Source organism: Camelus ferus, chromosome 10, assembly GCF_009834535.1.
Source record: "Camelus ferus isolate YT-003-E chromosome 10, BCGSAC_Cfer_1.0, whole genome shotgun sequence".
Lineage (NCBI taxonomy): Eukaryota > Metazoa > Chordata > Mammalia > Artiodactyla > Camelidae > Camelus > Camelus ferus.
In genome coordinates, this window is record NC_045705.1 from 18,669,471 (window position 1) to 18,689,960 (window position 20,490).

The following is a 20,490-nucleotide window of genomic DNA, read 5'->3' on the forward strand; positions in this document are numbered from 1 at the left end:
ACACTTTTCTACCATAGGACGTCTATTTCTCTGAATTGTGCGCACACCTCATCATCAAGACTTCTGCAAAACCCCTCTTGCCCAGCTGCCCAGGCACCTGTGGGAGGCCTGAGATGGTGACCTATGTGCTCACGGAGCAAACCCTGTCCCACTGCCCCGCCCCCTCACGGCTCCCCCTCCTCTCTCTAGATCTGCAGTTTCTGACCAGGGATCAGTCAGTACCACCATCTCCCTCCATCTGTCCCTTTCTTCTGTGGCTTGACATGGAGAGGCCTCAAGATGACAAAGTTGCAGACGGTTCTGGAAAATAGAAGGAAATTGGAAGAGGCTGTTCTCTTTTGTGTTACATGTGGTTAGATTTTCTGAAGCAGTGCTGGAGTGCATAGATTTTTAGGCAAGCTTCTCTTTCTGTTTGTACTGAAACAGCCTTCCCCGCTTCCTGCTTTCCCCACAGCACTCAGGATGAAAACCAAAACCAGTGAAAAACACGGAGCAGGACTCAGAACTCGCCTTCTCTTCCCATGACCAAGTGTTCCTGAGTTAAATTCATCAAGGGAGGCTTTCTACTGCCTTGGGGTCACATCTCTCATTCGGTGTGTGTGTCCACCCCAGTTCTTCAGCCATGCTCGAATTCTAACTCGGGCTCAAGTGGGATCTCTACTATATTACAGAAAGCCAAGGAGGATGTATTTCTAAATTCCAGAAATGTAGAGATGGGGTAGAACTAGCTCCAAAGGGCAGGGATTTTTATCTGTTTAGTTCTTTGCTAAAGCACCAGCACCTAAAACACTGCCCTTAATAATCCTTTGCAGCTGAATGAACGAATTCTGGTCCCACACAGCAAACCATCTGCAGGGACAAAGGCTTGCTTCTTAGCTCCCCCCTTGTCAGAAAGACAGCTTAGCTAGAATGAATGCTTCTTAGCTCCCCCCTTGTCAGAAAGACAGCTTAGCTAGAATGAATAGGGTGAAAGAACACACTCACCAGGTCTGTCTAAACGTTGGCTTTTCAGCCGACTCTAAAACAAGGCCGCATGTGTTCCTTGCTGGCGGCTTCGCTATCTCAGTGAGCAGAGGAAGGCTAGCTCCTTTCCTGTCCACACTGGGCCTGTTGCTGCCGCCTGCTGAAGCTTATGCAATCTCTCTTAAAGCAGCCATCCCTAAGCCTTTTGCATCACACACCTTTTGAGAATCCAATGAAAATCACAGCTCTTTCCCAGAAAAAAAAATGTATTGCACAGATACATAAACACACATTTTCTGTAGTATTTCAAGAGACCAAAGAGGGCCCTGGGGCCCCACCATATAATACTTATGGTAGAATTTGAAGCAAACCATCTAAAACCCAAGGAGTTGTTTTCTCTCTTGTTAAAGAAACGTTCACGCATGCACAGAGCCAGAGAGAAATGTGTAAGAAGACACCATGGACCCAATAGTTATCAACATCCTGCCGTTCTTGTTTCATCCCCTCTCACTCCCTCTACATTTTAAATTTTTGCTTTGCTAGAATATTTTAAAGAAAATCTGAGATATCACTTACTTTAATCTGTAAATACTATAATGTGTAACCAAATGACCAGGACTTTTTAAAATATATAACCATTAAACCATTATGACACCCAACAAAATTAACAAGACTTCCTTCATATCATAAGGTACCCAGACTGTTAAATTTCCTCTGATTGCCTCAGAAATAACCTTGAATCTGGATCCAAACCAGAGCCAGCCATTGCATTGGGTTGATATATTTGTTAAAGTAGGAATTCAATTCGATTTCACTGTTGTGAGTGGAAGCCTCCTCAGTTGGTTATATGATAGAAGTAGGGAGGGAGGGAAGGCATGCATGTGGGGAGGGGCAGGAGGTTGAGTTAATGAAAAGTACTACAAATTTTTTAAAGTTGGACTTTTAAAAATTCTTACTTGATTCCTTAAAATCATAAAAATAGAGTGAGAGTCCAGTTTTCCCTTGATCTCAATGGCCCGTTAAAACTATGAACCTAGTAGGTCAGATTCTACATTTCTTACCTGAATTCATAGAGGATGAGCTGTGCGTAAAATACTGAACATTTACATTTGATTTCATTCTCTTTCTCTTCCTTGAATAGGATAAAAGATTACTGGCTATGTTAAATAGAAAATCCAAAGTCCTCAAAAACACCCCCGCCTGCTCTGTGGGGACCATGCTGGATCTCCTAGGCTCTCACTCACCTTTTGCTATATTAATACCCAAATATAATGGGCTTACCTGCTGTCTTCCTTGTGCATCCAGCGTTGATGACTATCATCTGCTTTTTTCTCCACCAAAACCACCTCCATGCCTGAACGCAGGTTGGGGCCTTGCACCCCCAAGACTAGCTGAGGAGCAGCATAGCTTATAATTTGCCCATCTCTGTATTCAAACTGCTGGTGGCAAAGCTTCTGCAATTTACTCTGTTTTGGAGAATGGCTAAGATAAAGAAAATCCCATTAGCGGCAGAAAAATGTCCCACGCACTGTTGTGCTGGAGATTGCAAGTTCTGTCGGAGAGAGACCCACCGTGAACCAAATTCACTTACAGTGGGGAAGCATTACCATCAGGACAGCAGCAATGTTATTTGCTTTGCACGGTCAAGCTGATGTAAAAAGTAGAATTCTGAGTTTATTTTGTGATAGAAATAAATGTTTATCCAAAATAATATGAGAAATTCATCAGAAAAGAAAAAATTCATTTGAGATAATTTAGTTAAAGGGAAAAAGAGGTAGGAGAAGGAACAGGGCACGCAGAATCAAAACACCAGAGAAATGAAGGAGTTCTGTTCAAATCATGATCATTTCTATGCTCTATCTACAGAATCCCTAGCAAATAGAATCCCATTCTCCAAGTTTTTCAATCTTTCCTAACAACTCATAGACTATCATAAACCAAAATAATGATATGCTAATAAGCTAATTTAAAGGAATCTCTTACTTAAAGACCTTAAGGCATTAAGCAGACTTATTAAATCTATTAAACATCACAATGCACTGGCAATTAAATTAATTTATAAACATCTATTAAGCCCCTACTATGTGCATGGACTAATGCTAAGTGTTGAAGTGCCAAAACTGTTTAATTCATATCAACTGCTGTAATATTAAGTAAATGTATAAGGATAAAGGAATAACACAAAGTACTATATATTCCTGTCATTTCATCAGACATTAACCAGAAAATATAAAATTAAAAGGGAAGAAATTGCATTTTACTAATTTCTTAAAGACATCAGGGCATCTTAATATGTTTATTCACAATTCATTCAACAAGTTCTGTTCACATAACATACAGGCTCTGTCCTAAGTTCTCAGGAGGCAAAGATGGATGAGTTTACCTTTCACTAGAAAAGACACCAGTCAGTAAGAAATTACATTACGCAGCTAAAGTGAGAAGGCTTTTCCCACCAGTACTTGTAAATACCTCAGCCAGAAACACAAGAAACACAAAAATGTGTGTGTTGAAGTAAACAGCAACTAACAGTAATGCAAATCCTCAAGAATATTTTGTCCACAAATGAATGAATCTAAAAACAGGTAGAAATCTTTAAAAGGATTTCCTTGCAAATTTTTACCTGTATTTCTTCTCTGGTTGCACAGTTTCAAAGAGCTCTTCCTCCATTTTCTTTGGAAGACTGTCATCCTTATCAAAGTTATGAGAAGTTTCCTGCCAGGCGTACCTGAGAAGTGTGTGACAAGCCTTCATTCGGAGATGGGCTCTTGCATGCGAATCTCTATTAAGGTTCAGAAGCAAACACAAGTCTAAGAAATGTGGTTTATACTCACAGAATTTTCTCTGAGGTATAGTCTGATCATTTCCTGAGGGATATTGGTGGCTCTGGAAATCATATTTCCATAATGGTGCCTAATGTTGCAAATTCATATCCTACTAATACACAATTTAGATTTTTTAATATAAGGCTACAAATAAAATTCCTCCATCACATAATAAACAGCATTCATCTTTGTTATATTTACTTAGAAAAAATGTGGCAATGTACATTTCAAAAAAGAAAAAAATTATAATTAAGACTAATCAGTAGTTTTAGAAATTCATAACGAATATGTAATGAGATTCTTGCCTACTCCATAAATGTGTCATAATTCTGTCTGGAACAGACAGCCAAGATTACTAGGTTTCATAAAGTTTACTCATTAGACAATGTTAAGGAATTTTAATTAACTTTTCCTCTCAACAGAAAAATCTAGAGAGACTCAAATAGCACCAGCACAAATGTGCCAGCTTTTGATAGAGATTAATATACAGAAACACTTGGAGTAAATAGTCATAGCTTGAATAACTGAGCCTTCTGGCTTCATATTAAGATGAAATTGTGAACGGGAGCATAGCCACTATGCAGATCTGACTATATTCAGTTCCCGGGCCCTGTTTAGGGCATATTTACTTCCATGGGATCATGAAACAACACAAGGACTGCTCTGTTGAAGGCAGGATAAATATACAAGCAAAGCAGCAAGCATGCTTCAGCTCTCCAGATATGCATATGTGTAAATAAAGTTCTCTGGGGAAGGCTGTGGTCGCCAAGGTGCTTGTGGTAATTTGATGTAACTGCTAGCAATATCAGATTACCCAAATCTCCAGGGACAATTCCTGTGTTAGCAGAGCAAACCATACACTTTTCAAATGTAACAAAAGTATTACATGTGGATATTAAATTGGTGGGTAACAACTGCCTCATTCAGAACTGCAGCACAAGTGGCTTCTTGAGGCAAAAAAATCTCATTATTGGTTAAAGAAACAACAGTGCCATCTTGTGTTGAAAATAAAAAACACAGCTTTCCCACCAACTCCATTTCCTTGAAGAAAACCGACCAAATAAATAAATAAATAAATAATGTCATTTTTAGTTTTAACATATTCAGCAAGGTGCAAACAAGATTCTTCCTCCAAGTCCAGATGTTTAATTTTCTAACTTGGGATATCTGCATGCTCTTTAATTTCCATGCAAATGAAATTCAGTCAAATCAATTTTACAACAGCCATTTAAAAATACATCTTGCTTTATTAATTCATTTATATTCATTCATTCATTCATTCATGCATTCAACTAGTCACTATTTAGTTAGTAAGTCACCCCTTTAACTAATATTTCTTAAACATCTACTATATCATAGGCACAGAGTTCTAAGTATTGGGGATACAGTGATGAACAAAGGTAAGTTCTCAGGATTCATGGAGCTTACATTCTAGGGGGAAGAAGAGAGATAATAGACAAGCAAATGAGTAAATAAACAACATAAGTGTCACAAGTGGAATAAAGCAGGAAATTGTGATAGCAGTTGGGGGGGGTGGGGTAGGGTCTACTTCAGCAACGGAGCCAGAGAAGGCTCTTCTGAGATGCTTCATTTGAGACCTGGACAATGGGAAGGAGCCAGACATGTGAGGATCTGGAGGGACAGCATTCTGGGCAGAGAAAAGAACACCTGGAAAGGCTCTGAAGCAGGAATATCCTTGGCTCATTTGAGGAACAGAAGATAACTGTAACGACAGGCATGTAACGACTGGAGGTGGGCATGGAGGTATAAACGAGGGTTAAAGACAGGCCTGGACCAGGGTCAGAAGGGCTTGGGATTCCAGACTAAATGTTGTTTTCTGTCTGTAGTGGGTGGCCATGGAAGAACTATATAAAAACAATTGTATTTTAGAAAGATGATGGTCCACAGGTAAAACTTCAAGGTGAACTGAAAGGAGGAGATTATGGAGACAGGGACCAATCAGAAGCTATCCCAGCAATCCAGGATGATAACTTATATTAACATGCGTTCACCTTGAACCTACTTTAAGGAAGAAAAGTATTTGTTCCATGTTTATGAAAATAAAACATGATGAATCCCTCAAATAAATGTCTCCATTTCTAAAATTCTAGTCTTTTAAAAATAGTAATGTTATAACAAAATTACTGGAAGTAGATCATTGTGATGGTTTAACACTGAAGCTCCAGCTCTTTCCTTTTGCCAGGAAACTAATTAAATACTAGCTCTTCAACTGACATTAGTTTCACAAACTTGGCATGGGCTCCCTGCATGGGCTCTGTGCTGCTACGGAGCTAATGAGCGGAGTTCAAATAGGAACCAGGTAGCTTTTCTGGCCACACTGATTACTTACAGCATTTCACTGGAAGCGTTTTCCATTGTTAAAGCATTTTTTTGCTTTTGCTTTTCCTCTGGTTCTGTAATTTGCTTCTGCTCTCCAAAAACTGGTTTACGCACAGCAAGCTTGGCTCCCAACACAATGTCACTTTGGACTTCTAAAACAAGAGCTAAGCAAAAGTGCATAAATTGCAAGGACATATTAGTTATGATCTCAGAGCACTAGGAATTTGAAAATGCACGTTAAAATAAAAATGCAGAAAATTTCCAGCTATTGGTCTAAGAGAATACATTCTAAGTGTAATTAATAGTTGCTTTTTAAACTAATAAATTCAATTTCACTTAATTTATTTTTTATAGTTTCTTTCCTCTCAAGATATTCTCAGTCAAAAATGCTAAAAAATAGGTCTTTCCAAAAATAAGTTAGTTAGTCTAAGTCCTGACCATTCAAGTGGGTTACATTATTTAGATGCATGTCTCTCGGATCCCAAACTTCTCAGTGAAAGTTCCCAATGCCTTAAATGACACATGCAAAACGTAATGTACAGTGTTCAATATGCAATAATATAATGTTTTAAATTATATTGATTTTTCTCTTGCCTTTCTAAGTATAGGCCCTTTGTCCTGGTCCTGGATGAGAAATGTTACAAAAGGAAAGCAAAAGTACAGATACAGTTTTGACATTCAAGCACAAGACATTGGCCATCTAAGTCAGGATATCACGGTCAAGATTTAGGATTTTCCCCAAAGGCTTTTAGCTCCCATTTAGTTTATCAAGGTTTTAACCTAAGGGTTGACCTGGAGGAAACCCACCATTTCTGAGCTTGAGGGGATTTGTGGCAGAACAGAGAGGAAGGCAGAAAACCAGCACAGGGTGTCATGATTCCCCCTGCAGGCTTCACTGCAGGTATCTTAGCTATGTCAAAGAAACACTGAGGACATTGCCCACTGTTCAGGACATAGTGACCTCTTGAGCTGTCCTCCCTGCTCCAGTCTGAGGCACAGCCACATGAACCTGGATCTGGTTTCTGAGAAATGCCATCATGACCCAGGATTTACTGAGAACAGGCTGGGGAGCTTCCCAGAAGCCGTTGCCAAGCAGGGGTCCAAAAGTTCTGCAGCAAGGACTTGCAGAGATGGCTACCCAGCCACAACCAGGCCACAGAGGGCCAGAGAGAGCAGAGGGGAGGCTGAGGCAGGCAGGGAGCACCACCCATCTAAAGTATTGTCTGGGTCAAAAGAATGGAACACTGTCACCCAGCCACAACTTCAGCCATCAGGGCCCAGAAAACAAGAGGTGTATTATGACCTGTTTAAACAAATGTGGATTTTTCTTAAAAAAGCAATATCATCCAGTCTTTTATTTTGGCTGTACATATTAAGGTAAATAATTCCAGTGCTTACCCTCCATCTTACGTGTGCTGCAGAAGGTTTGAATTTTAGAAATATCTGATGCTAAGTTCCTCAGGAAGATTTGCTTCTTTTGCTGAGCAGTGGACAGGTCAGGACTGATCCAATGTTCTCCACATGAAACATACACCTGCCAAAGAAATGAATCTCTAATCCCATATACAGTTGCTCACAGCAGCATTATTATAGCCCAAACTGGAAATAATCAAAACATCCTACAATAGGTGAATGGTTAAACTATGGCACTGTGGAATAATACTCAGTGATAAAAAGGCACAAGCTATTGATAAACGCAACAACGTGGATGGATCTCCAGGGTTTTGTACTGAAAAAAAGCACTTCGTACTATCTTTGCAACTTCTTGTGAACCTCTAATTATTTCAAAATTAAAAGGTGTACAAAAATAATTTTTAAAGGTAGGAGAGAAAAGAAAGAAAGAAGGAAGGGAGGCAAGGAGGGAGGGTAAGTAGGTATAAATTAGGGGTTTGTAAACTATGGCTGAGGCCCAAATCTTGCCCGCTGCCTGTTTTGGTAAATAAAGTTTTATTGGAACACAGCTATGTCCATTCATTTGCATGTTATCTGTGACGGCTTTTGTGCTGCAATGGCAGAGTTGATGTTCCAATAAATACCATCCAATCTGTAAATATTAACTATCTGACACTTTACAGAAAACTCTGACAACCAGTGGTGTAAATGAGCTGTAGTATATGCACCAAAATGTTAATGTGGATATTTCTAGTTGCTGAGATTATGGATGACACAATTTCTTCTTCATTTTGCCTATAGGCATTTCCTAAACTTTTTTTTTTTTTTTGGAGTGAGAGAAATATTTCTTTGAAGTGAGGAAAAAATAGAGCAATATATTGAGAAAGACTGGGTGAAAAGAAAAAGAAACTCAGTGTTGCCTTTTCTGAGGCCACTCACTGATCATTACACACCTACTCTGTGTGTGGACCCAGGGAGAATGTTCTCAAAAATGTCTTCTTTCTGAATGACAGGGTTCTGTTTCTCTCATGGATACACTTAATCATGTAACTCTTCATGCTTCAGTCTTCATGTCGGTAACCCAGAAAAGCTGACAGATTCATTTCTAGCAAATATACAGGGTCTTGTAACAGTCACGCCTGGTTCCATCTTGTCCTCCTTTTACTCATACTCCCTCTGCCCTGGTGGCCTCATCGACTTATCTTTGAATTAAACTTACCATTTTGTATTGCATGTTTACATGAAATCTATTTAAATTCTTCCTAAAATAGCACAGTGAATAAGCACAGCAGCAAAAATAAAAATATTAAAAGCAAACAAACAAAACACCTGGTAGTGATAGAGTTAGAATTCAAAACACAGTCTACCAGACTCCAAGAACAGAGGCTCTCCGCCCTGATACAGGTCATTGGTACTTGGGTTTAAGACTCTTTCAAGGGATCTTTACATTCAGAGCCCAAGTCAAGTTCTGATAATTTGGTGTAAGCTTGGTTCTCTGTTCAAAGAATTTCAGGCATTATTCAAGACAGGTTTTCTTCACGAGCTGATACCTCAAGTTCTATAAATGGGAGGAAAGGCTGGGCTGCTAAAGTCTTTCCACTTCTCAGCCTTCTCCAACCACCCAAATAGTATGTGTGAAAAATTAGATATGCTTTTTTTTCCGGAAAAGGTGAAATTGTCTTTAAGAAGTCATTAAAAAACTACATTTTGAAGACCGCAAAAAGAATACAGGATCTACCTCCTTCCAAGTAGGACAGAAATTACAAACAGTTAATAATTTGGTTCTCTCCAGTTTCTGCCCTCATTTATTAAGGGAGTTGTGATGAGTATTAAGTGAATTCTATCATATACAGCCTTGAAAATCATGCCTGACACATAGTAAGCTCTCAACAATTAGCTATTTGTATTACTTTCTGATGGTTGCTGAGTCAGGATAATTCTGACAAAAAAAAAAATAAGAGGAAAAATGGTGCTAGAAGTCTTATATTTAAAATCCTTTTTCTTTTAATAGTATCAGTATATTAATATTTCCAGTTTCACATTCTTGCCTTTACCAGTTCATCTCTTTGAAGGTCTTTTAGGGCAAAGATCTCCTTCCCCTTTTCATTGAACAATCTCCGAGCTGCAGAAGGTAAATTTAAAATTTCAGTGCACCTGCAATAAGAGACACAAAAATTGACCTGAAAGCTTTCAGCAGAGAGGAGAGGAAACAAAAGAAATCAAGGGCCTGGATCCTTAATGACAACTAGCTCTACAGACTGTGAGACAGTCAAGAGCTGGGCCCGGGAACCCATCAGACCCCTTCCTAGTGTCATTTTCCCTCCCCAAGCTGTAGGACTTGGGCAAACTGTTTAAACTCTCTAAGCCTAAATTTCTTACCTTTCAGGGATGCTGTGAAGATTAAGGGTTGATTCTGAAAAGTGCTTAACACAGGACCAGGCACGGTCAACAAAATTTTTTTAAAAACATATCATGATTGATTTTTCATTCCTCAGTATGCTCCCACATTTTCCTATTTGTGTGCCTTTTCTCTTGCCCTTCCTTCTAGATAAAACATCTTCCTCAGCTTTCTCTCTAAAAGTTCTACTCTTCCTCCAAAGTTACATCCACTACCGAGCAATCTCTCATCTGGCTCCACCAGAAGTGATCCCTGTAGATAGCCCTTTAACTCCCTTAAAAATAGGAATTTTTGGCCAGGTTAAACATTAAACAGTGATTGTTTTTTTTTACCCCCAAACAAGCACTGGGCCAACCCTGTGGATATCAAAATGAACGATACAGTTTCTCTGTTTCCTGAGAGGCTCCCTCTCCAGTCAGGGGCAGAGACTGATCAGCAACTGAAGTCTAATATGAAGTGGTGGGTGCACCTGCCCAGGGAGCTGTGATAACACAGAGGAAAAACAATGAATTCCTCTAGAGAAGCCTCATCTAAGGAAGTGACATTCAAGTTGGGCTTTGATGAATAAACAGGAGTTCACCAAGTAGGGTTCGTACCTAGAGAAGTTTTATATGGCTGGAGCTGAGCTTATGGACAGGAGGTGGAGACAGATGAAGCTGGTAAAGGAGTCAGGAACCAGGTGAAAGCACTTAGGATGCCAGACTAATGAACTTGGTCTCTATTCCATAAATATTAGGAAGCCACCGGAGGTCCTATAGCAGAGGTACGGCGTTGTCAGATCTGCTTTTTAGAACGTTAACTGGCAGAAAAGTGGAGGATGGACTGGAGGTGGAGAGGCTGAATTCTATACTTTAGGATAGAGGTAAAGAGGTAGAACTGTGGGGAAGAGGAAGTAGAGCTAAGCAGTGATGGGGTGTTTCCTGAAACATGCTGTTTTATATTAGAATGTACTGACTATAGTAAATGAATTAGAAGTGACTTTATGTTCATCAGGAAGACTTGGCTGTATGAAAAATACTTCTCAATTTTATTTCCTCAGATGGCATAAAGCAACTGAGCAGATAATTAGGCCCTCCATTTTTTGAGAGGTCTGAGAAGAAAGTAAGCCAGTGGGAATGAAGTCTCTGCTTCTGTCACAACTCTGAAGCTGATGGACCAGTGACGACTAGGCTGGGTTTCTCATCCAGAGGAGTTCTTAGAATGGGGGTGGGAGGGAAGAGTAAGAGGATTGAGCCCCAGTCAAAAGATTTGCTTAATTCTCTGTGAATGCTGCCCAAAGATCTAACCCAATTTCTGCTACTTTCCCCAAACCCAAGCACGACCTAAGCAGAGTCACCATCATCATAACCTGCTCCCACTCACATTTTCCTAGGAGAATTTTGGACTATGGCAGTATCTAGTTTTAGGACAAGTAGGAGAATAGAGGGAAAGGGAAGTTGGTGGATTTTTCTCCCTTCCTTTTATGGGAACCCTATTTTAATAGTGCTGGATTCAACAGGCTCATGGGTGTGTTGGAGAGGACTGAGACGAGCTGTTTCCTTAGTATTCAATTCCTCTAACTAGTTCATGTGCCAGCCAACATCAGTGAAGAGAGAAGAAAAGAATTGGCTCTTAAGTGCCTAATAAGGAATACGGACTTTGGAGTCAGATTGCCTGGGTTCAAATTCTAGCCCTCTCATGTACTGGCTGTGTAACCTTGGAGAAGTTACTTAACTTCTCTGATCCTCATTTTCCCAATCAATAAAAGACAGGTACTTATAGGGATATCTTACATGTGAATACATGTAAAGCACCTGGCACATAAAAAGTCAGCAACACATTATTAAAATGGACCAAGCACTGCAAACATTTCACGTCTACTCTCTTGTTTAATTCTCACAACCTTTCTGAGAAGCCCATTTTACTAATGAAGAAACTGAGCCTGTAGATTAAGTTCTTTGCCCAAGTTCACAAAGCCAGTGAGTATAAGAGCTGAAATTCAAACTGAAAACTCTCTAGGTCTTTTACTACATCATATGGCCTCCCAACAGGGCATCATCATAGAATAACAGGGCAGAAACTGAGACAGATGCTAAGTGAGCAGTTCAGGATTTCTCTGTTACATAGGGGCCAAGGTCCTGGAAATAAAGTCCTTTGACTCTCACATTAGGAGTTAGGACTGATAACCACCTGGCTTGGATTTACAGAGAACCTAAAAAAGCAGAGGCTTATCTCTGACTCTGCTCTCTCAGGACTGGTTTTTCTAATACTTCATGCTGCCTGCAACTTTAGATACGAACAAAAACAGTCTATCTCTATTATTTTTAAGATGGTCTTGTTATGCTGTTAGATCTCCATTTAGCTTTGCAGATGGAAGAACCAGCAACAACAAAAGACCCTCACAACTGTCGAGAGTGAATTATTAAATTACTAAAGGATAGCATAGTTTTCCTTAAAACAAAACTGCCCACCCCCAAATTCAACAAGACATATTTTGTAAAAAGGTTTATACCAGGTGCTCTACATTTGAACACCTACCAAATTCTTTGGGGATAATTCTTATTCGGGTAGGAAAATATTGATCAAAAGAAAATTACAATGTATTTCACAAATATGATATAGGTTAATGACATTTAAAAATGAAAGTAGATAACTACCCTGCCTTCAATTCAAACAAAAACAAATCAAAGTGCTGTAAAGTTGTGAAATATATAGTTTTAATGGGAATAATTTATATTCACATAGTTGGTAGTTCAGAAGCTAATGGAAATCACCAGGCCTAGAAATTTGAAGGGAAACGTATTAATTAACATCAGTATCACATACCCAAATAGTTCACGTATTTCACGGATTAAAAACTCCAGAATCATTATATTAACAACTTACGTAGGTGCGTATTTTTTTTTTGTGTTATAATCATTCAGGAATTTGAATGGAACATACTTTTGCATTTATTTACCTCTCCAAAAGTTGGTGAAATCCAGTCTGGTTGGTTTCTGTTTCAGAATATTTAGTGACATAATTTTTCACATTCCCTTTCCTTTCAGTGTCAACCTTTCTGAAACAAATGATCCAAAATTTGATATGTCAGTATACACAATTATCATTCAGCTTGTTTAAATACGTGAAAAAGTCATGAAGTTTTTCTTAATATATAATTTTTCATTTTTTTTTGGAGGGGAAGTAATTAGGGTTTTTTTAAATTTATTATTTATTTTTAAATGGAGGTACTGGGGACTGAACCCAGGACCTTGTGCATGCTAAGCACGTACTCTACCAGTGAACTATATACACTCTTCCCCCATGAGGTCTTAATTTATCATGATTTACTCTAAAATAATTTGCCTTTCATAAAAAATAGGGCTTCAAATACTATCACATTAAATATTAAACTTCATAAACATTTATACTATGAACAATTTTTACAAGAAAATAAATTTCCAATATCTGAATCCTTTTCCAATAATGCTGAAAACTCTTGAGATGTGAATTTATCAACTTTGAAGAAAATGCAGAGATCACATTCATTTGGCCTTTGATGTTTTATTCATTTACTGTTCATATTCATATGTTTATTCATATATTATTCAGATACTGTTTTGGTTATCAATCCAACCTAAAAATATTTTTAATGAAAACTTAATAATCATGCTCATAGAAAAAGAATTGGAATATACATCATTCAAATTTTCAAGTAAGAAAGTATTGTATACTTTTAAAATCTCTATATTTTATTAAATGAAAGAAATACTCTTCAACTATAGCTATTCATTCATTCATTCATCTGAATTGGTAATCAAGTACAGTTTATCAGTAATTCATTTATTCATTCAATAAGCACTAATTTAGGGCCCTAAATTTGTGGGCCCTAAATCATATGGTGAATAAAGTAACTTAATATCTGATTAACCAGAACACACTGTTCCATGACTGTAGCATAGCAGACAGCACACATATGGATGAATAACACATCACCCCTGTTCTCTGTCTCATGGATGGAGGCATAAACAGATAATTACAACACAGATAATGGCAGAAGCTATGCTGGTGAAAAGCTCATGGCGATCAGAGCAATGGAGTACAGAGAAGTTGAATTCAAGGGTTGGGGCTGGGGATGTTACATTCAGAGTAAACAACTAGAAATGAAGTCCAAATTCATTCTCAAAAGACCTTTATTACTCAGGCATATGGGAGGTATTGGGAGTGGAGGGAGCTTAAGAATGGAAATTGGGGAGAGTGCTGATAAAGAGGTAGAGAAATATGCAGAGACAGGCCATAAAGGGCCTTAAAAGCTATAGTAAGGGGCTTGAGTGAGTCCAGGGATCATAACTTACTGGTAAATAATACCCATATACATTGAAATTATCTAATATATAAAGTTTACTTAATAGCTTCATGTTTAGTCTTTCCTCCTACAATTCCTTAAAACAATAATATTTTAAAATTATAAAATTTTCCTTAAGGTTCTGAGAAATGAAATACACCTGAAACATAAGCAATCACAACTGTCTTAATTTATATGAATTTGACAACCATTATCAAGAACTAATGGACAAGATCTTGTTACTCAATAAGACCATGATCAACTCAGTAATGAACAAAATGCTATTTGATCTTCCTTCGGCTTTGTAGATGGAGGCACCACCAACAACAAAAGTTCCCTCCAAACTGTCTAGAATGAATTATTAAATACCTAAAGGACAGCATGCTATCAGAGCAGAATTTGGTTAAAAAGGATCTATATTTCATCATTCTAACCTGATTTTGCTTATAAAGATGTTTAGTAAACAGCCCAACCATCTTTCTTTCTTATAAATGTTTCAGGTTAATGCAAATAATATACCCCTACGTGTCATTAGCATTTATTTCTTCTGGAAGATAGATACTTAGCTTGGATAAAAGTAACACAGCAGGTCTTCTACCTTTCACAGTTCTGGGGTACCACTTACACAGAATACAACGTGAACTGTGCCTTCTGGGGCTGTGCAATACAGCAGCCCTGTTAACGTTAGTCAAAACACTTCCTTCCTATTTAAACCTTCTCTTACCAGTACTTGCATACAGCTCGGGAAGGTGGGGGGCAGGAGAGGGATGCTATTGACGATCCTGTAGAAAATTTTCTGAATCAGCCAAGAAAAATTAAACTATATTTAGACATTAGAGTTTTAATGTCAAGTGTATGGCACTGCATTTTAATTATCTGGGAATAATTAATTGATGTAGAGAACAAAGTGAATATTTGATTAACCAGGACACACTGTCCCATGAATATAGACAGCAGAGAGTTTCACTGACTCTGCCAGAACAGCTGTATAAATTAACAAATCTCTCAGATTAAGCTTGGATTAGCTGATTGCAGCATGCATTTTAAAACATAAATTGATAAGATCAAATCTGTATATAATTTTGAGACACAGTTAAAGATAGGAAGGGAGAGAAATTATTTGTTAACTTTGCATGTTACAAAAAAGTCATATACTACTTTAAGGGCATTACCCTCACATTTTACATCTAGTAGAATGAGCTAATTATGAAATGTATGCGTCAAAGATTTCAATTTCAGGGTTGACTTTACTTTGAAGATTAATTTTTTACTTTATCATCTTTACAGGCAGTTCAGTGGACAGCCGATCTGAATGTTACTCATTGTTCAGTGATGCATGAAGTATATTTAATCAATGTGAAGAAAGTAATATTAAATTATTATCAGCAGCCTCAAATATTCTAAACATCTCAAAAGAAAGGTCAAGAGGTAATATCACTGTTAATAATATGAGAAACAAAGTATTTAACTCATTCTTTACATCAGAGTTTTGCACTGATCTATGATTCCTTTTGTCATAAAATGTAATGAAAATATAGCAAGTGATTTTTCTCCAGTGTTGGAGAAGTATTGGCTGTTTGGGAAGATTTTATTCCAGTCTCATAACGTAAGCTAAAGTGCAGACTGATGCTTTTCTAGGATAGAAAACTTTTAAAATCTTATTTCAAGGCAAGGATATAAATTATATAAAGTTGTATTTTGAGAACTATACTTGTTCATTAAATATTCCAAAGATCTAAATGTAAATAATTGTGTATAATAATAACTTAAAGTAAATAATAACTGAAATAAAAGTTACAAATTTATATTTAATAAGTAATTCATAGTATATTATAGTATATTACAGTATAATTCAGTTATTTCAAAATACATTAGTAAATTCAAATAGTGATGCTAATTCAAAATTGGTATTGATCAGAAAACTTTTTATTAGAACTACTTATTTCTAACTCATTATATTCTCCCATGCCCAGCTTAAATCAGCAGTGTTCAAATTAAGCTCCTGACAGAAACGAAATGAATCTTAGTATCTACTTTTACCTCCAAAGAGCCACATGGGAGCCTTTTTAAAAAACAAACACAGAATTCTCCCAGAAAAACACCCGTAATCAAGAAGAAAAAAACCTGTAGACATTAGAAAGTGTGCTTGATGAGAAATATGAACAAGTTGTTCTTACTGCATTTTCCACCCAGGTGAGATACCGGGACTGATTACAACATGGGCACTGGTTTTGTTCTTGTCTCCATTCCGCAAAACTTGGAGTCTTACAGGGACATGTTGCTCCAGTGTCTTACAGGTGGGTTTCTTCATGGGAGGACTGTTTGGAAGAAGCTGTCCTTCTATTGGCCAATCAAACTCCTTCAGAAAAAAACGACAGGAAAATTGATAATAAGTGGATAGTAAGAGCCATTCCTAGACATAAAAAAATAAGCACACTTGCTTATACCTTTCATCTTTCATTCATTCAGCAAACATGTATTCGGTACCTAAGAAGTTCCAGACAATTCTAATTCAAGTTTTACTTAAAGAAGAAAGATAGTCATTTTCAAAATGTATGTACAACCAGTGCTGTGTTACAACATGGAAGATTTATTCCCTTTCAGATAAACATAATTCTGGAAAAATAGAATGGAATTAACTTAGAGTATTTTTTGCTCCTATGTAAAATATCTTTAATCAATGTGAAGAAAGGAAGAATGTCCGAAAAGTGGTTTTACCACCTGAAGTAAATATTATCTTAAACTAAATCTATTTGGGAAAGAAAAATATATTTGGGGAACACCCAAAAAAGAGTGAGATGATAAAATTTAATCGAATTTCAGATGTTTCAGCTGTAGAATTCGGTTACTTTGTATCCATTCATTCATACATGTATTTATTAATTCATGCATTACCCAAATATTTATTGTTTACTATATTCCAGGCACACTGCTAGACACTGGAAATAAAACTATGAACAAGACAGGATACTCTTCCTCAAGGAACTTCTAGAGGATGATCAGAAATTTACCTAGAAACAAACTGTCAAGTACAATAGCACAGGTGTAATAACAATAGGGTACAAGGTGTGATGGGACCATTTAGGAGACTCGAAATCAGAAATGCCATGTGATAGATCTGAAGTCTTAGTAGGAGTTAGTGCAGTAAAGGAGGGGTGAAAGGATTGAGCAGTGCATGTAACAGACTTGAGGGTTAACAGAACATGATGTTTGAGGGGTTAAAAGGAGGCAAGGATGGCTCCCTGGTTTGTAGCTTGGGCACCTGGGTAAATGGTATTGCCATTCATGGAAACAGACATTTGTGGAAGGAGATTAAATAAGGGATGATAAGAGATGTTGTTAGGCAGGGCCCAAGGTCTGTCTGTCTTTCTTTTTCCCTATCTGCATATACAGTTGTCCTGGCAGCAATTTAATCTCCCATTAATCTGCAGTAACCAGCTTAACGTATGACAATACCATGTAAGTGTGGGTCTGTTTCTGTGTGTTCCATTTTCTGCAATTGGTCAATTTCTCTCCCCCTGTACAGTACCATATTGTGTTGATTATATATGGTAAGTCTTTACATTTGGCAAGGCAAGTACCCTTACCTTGTTATTCTTCTTTGGAAATTGGTTTTTGTTGGCCCTTTGCCATTTCATACACATTTAAGAAACAGCTCAATTAGTTTTTTAAAAGACTGTTTTGGATATCAAAACTTTGAGCAGGTTAATTAATTTCTTGTCAATTCCATTTTGTTAAGATTTTTTTCTTGGATGTATGTTGAGTCATGTAAAGCTCTTTTTCCTGCATTTATTGAGATGTGCTCATATGATTATTTGTCCTTCCATCAGTTATGTATTAATTACATTAATTAATTAAAAAAAATTTTAAGCTAATATTCCATTCCAAATTGGTCACAATGTTTTATATTTTTTATAGATTGCTAGATTTAACTTGCTAATATTTTCTTTAGAATTTTTGCATGTACATTCATAAAGGAAATTAACATGCAATTTTCTTATATTATCCATATCAAGGTTTGGTATCAAGTTTATCCTAGCCTCATGAAATGAGATGGAAAGTGTTATTTCTTTTGCAATATTCTGAAATTTTGTTTCTTACATGTTTGGTAAAATTTGACAATAAAACTATCTGGTAATTGTGCTCTCTTCGTGAGGAGATTTTAACTATCGGTTCTATTTTTTTCTGATTATCGGATTATTCAGGCTTTCCATTTCTGCTTGGTTCCATTCTGTTAAACTACTTTTGTCCAGGAATTAGGCCATTTTATTTAAGTTATAATATTTATTAGCATAAATTTACTTATAATATCCTTTTATTATTTTCTTTATCTCTCACCATCTATCCTTATATCTTTCTTTTGTTCCTAATATCATTTACCTTTACTCTTTCTTTATTGATCAGTTTGGCTAGGTATATCCTTTTTCTTAATTTTTTTAAAGGATCAATTTTTTACTCTGTTGGTTCTGTTTTATACGTATCACATACTGTATCGATTTCTCCCCTAATTTACTAACTTCCTTCTAATTCTTTGAGTCCATTCTGCTATTATTTTCCTAACTTCTCAAGTTGAATTCTTACTAATTGTTAGCCTCTCTTCTCTTTTAACATAAGCATTTAAGGTTGTAAATTTCCTTCAAGTATGCTTTAGCTGCATTCCACATATTTTTCTCTGGTTCTAAGTATTTCCTTTTAAAATTTTCATTATGACTTCATTGTCCTGTGAGTTAGTCAAAATAACTTTTTAAATATCCCTATAATATATGGGGTACACTGGCAGTTCTTCTTTTAAGCTACTTTAAACTTTGTTCTAATGTTAAAGGCACTTTTACTTTATCTTTCATAGAAATAGAGAAATATGGTGTCAGGATAATGAAGGACAACAAAAACATGGGTTAAACTGACTGGAGTGTTTCCTCCCCTTCCATTTTCTCTGTTGGGATTCTAATGTTCCCATTCATTTCTTTTTGGCTTTCTACGTGTTCACACTGTTCCATGGCACAGCTGCATGGTCGGGACACCTTTGATAGGCCATAGTGCTCCCTTGCATTAATAATTCTGCTTTTTCCTTTTCATCTCTGCTTCAAAACTAGAGTCAGCCTGTGCTTCTTTTGGGAGTCGAGCTCTTAACCAGTGATCTAAATTGCTTAGTCAAATTGGCCCTTCATCATCTATTTATTATTAAAAAATTAATAGATTCTTCAATTTTCTCTCTCAGGCTTTCCTCTATCTCCCTTTTCTCGTGTCATACTGATAGCTAATTATCATCATTTCTTGACAGATTAATAAAATGTGTACTTTTAACATGTTTTTTTTTAACATGGACCCCTCCAAATAGATATACTTTACTTTAGTAATTCAGAGATATTAAAATCACTATCCAGTCGCTCATCCCAAAAGTTTGTTTCTTTAAACTCACTTTTTGCAATGATTTCATCCTTGAAAACAAAAATCCATTGCTTCTTACCTTTTTAAGAGATACAACTTCTCAATTTATAACTTTTCCCATAAGGGGTGATAAATTAACCTGAGTTTCTAGAAATTATTCCAGTGAACTTAGTAAAAGAATAAACCCAAATAATTCATTAATCTTGTGATTTTAGGAGGTTTTAACATATTTTTAAGGTACCAATACACCAAGATATATGAAATCTTACTTGCTCATAAAACATAGCATCTATTGCCTTTTAGAATGAATGATGTTTAACATAGTGAAAAAAGTGAAATCAGTTGTCACCCCTGAGAGCAAATAATCTGGTATATAATGCACTCTCAGTCACCACAAAAATAATTCCCACTTTATCTATTTCCTGAAATCTTCCCTTGGTCATCATTCTCTTTTGAAAGGTTCTAGTCAAAGAGTTAGCAGGAAAATTTGAATCTCAGTCAGGGTAGGATGTCTCAGATGATATTTTTAGATTCAATATTTTGACTTAATTTTCAGGGTCATTTAGACAATCAGCCTGGCTACCTTTCCTCATACTGACCATACAGCTGAATAAACTGGCTCAGCAAACAGCCTTGGTTTTCTGGAACACCAAACTTTTTCTGTGAGTTTCTTCCTGCTCTCCCTTCTTAGTCTTTTATTCATCGAGTCTGCCTTCTTCCTCTTCTGGTTGCTTCCTTTTTGACACATAGCCTATACTTAAACTGTAAGCTCCACGAAGGTAGGGACCATGTCTATCTCCTTTCTTGCACTGTCTGCATTACCTAAACATATAATAAATAATGGTTAGACAAATAGTAAAGTTCGAAGATTAAATCTGGAATAA

The 20,490-nt window shown here is 36.9% G+C and overlaps 1 protein-coding gene across 1 annotated transcript in view; it reads right to left on the reverse strand.

The window, feature by feature from the left end:
- DCDC1 (doublecortin domain containing 1) overlaps nt 1–20,490 on the reverse strand; it is a 381,196-nt gene that overhangs the window by 39,115 nt on the left and 321,591 nt on the right. Inside the window, exons 22-28 of the mRNA XM_032488403.1 lie at nt 16,396–16,577; nt 12,854–12,952; nt 9,572–9,671; nt 7,524–7,659; nt 6,136–6,289; nt 3,584–3,742; nt 2,245–2,445 (exon numbers count right to left, since the gene is read on the reverse strand). Of these exons, the coding sequence (XP_032344294.1) occupies nt 2,245–2,445; nt 3,584–3,742; nt 6,136–6,289; nt 7,524–7,659; nt 9,572–9,671; nt 12,854–12,952; nt 16,396–16,577 (1,031 nt within the window). The remainder of the gene's footprint in view (nt 1–2,244; nt 2,446–3,583; nt 3,743–6,135; nt 6,290–7,523; nt 7,660–9,571; nt 9,672–12,853; nt 12,953–16,395; nt 16,578–20,490) is intronic.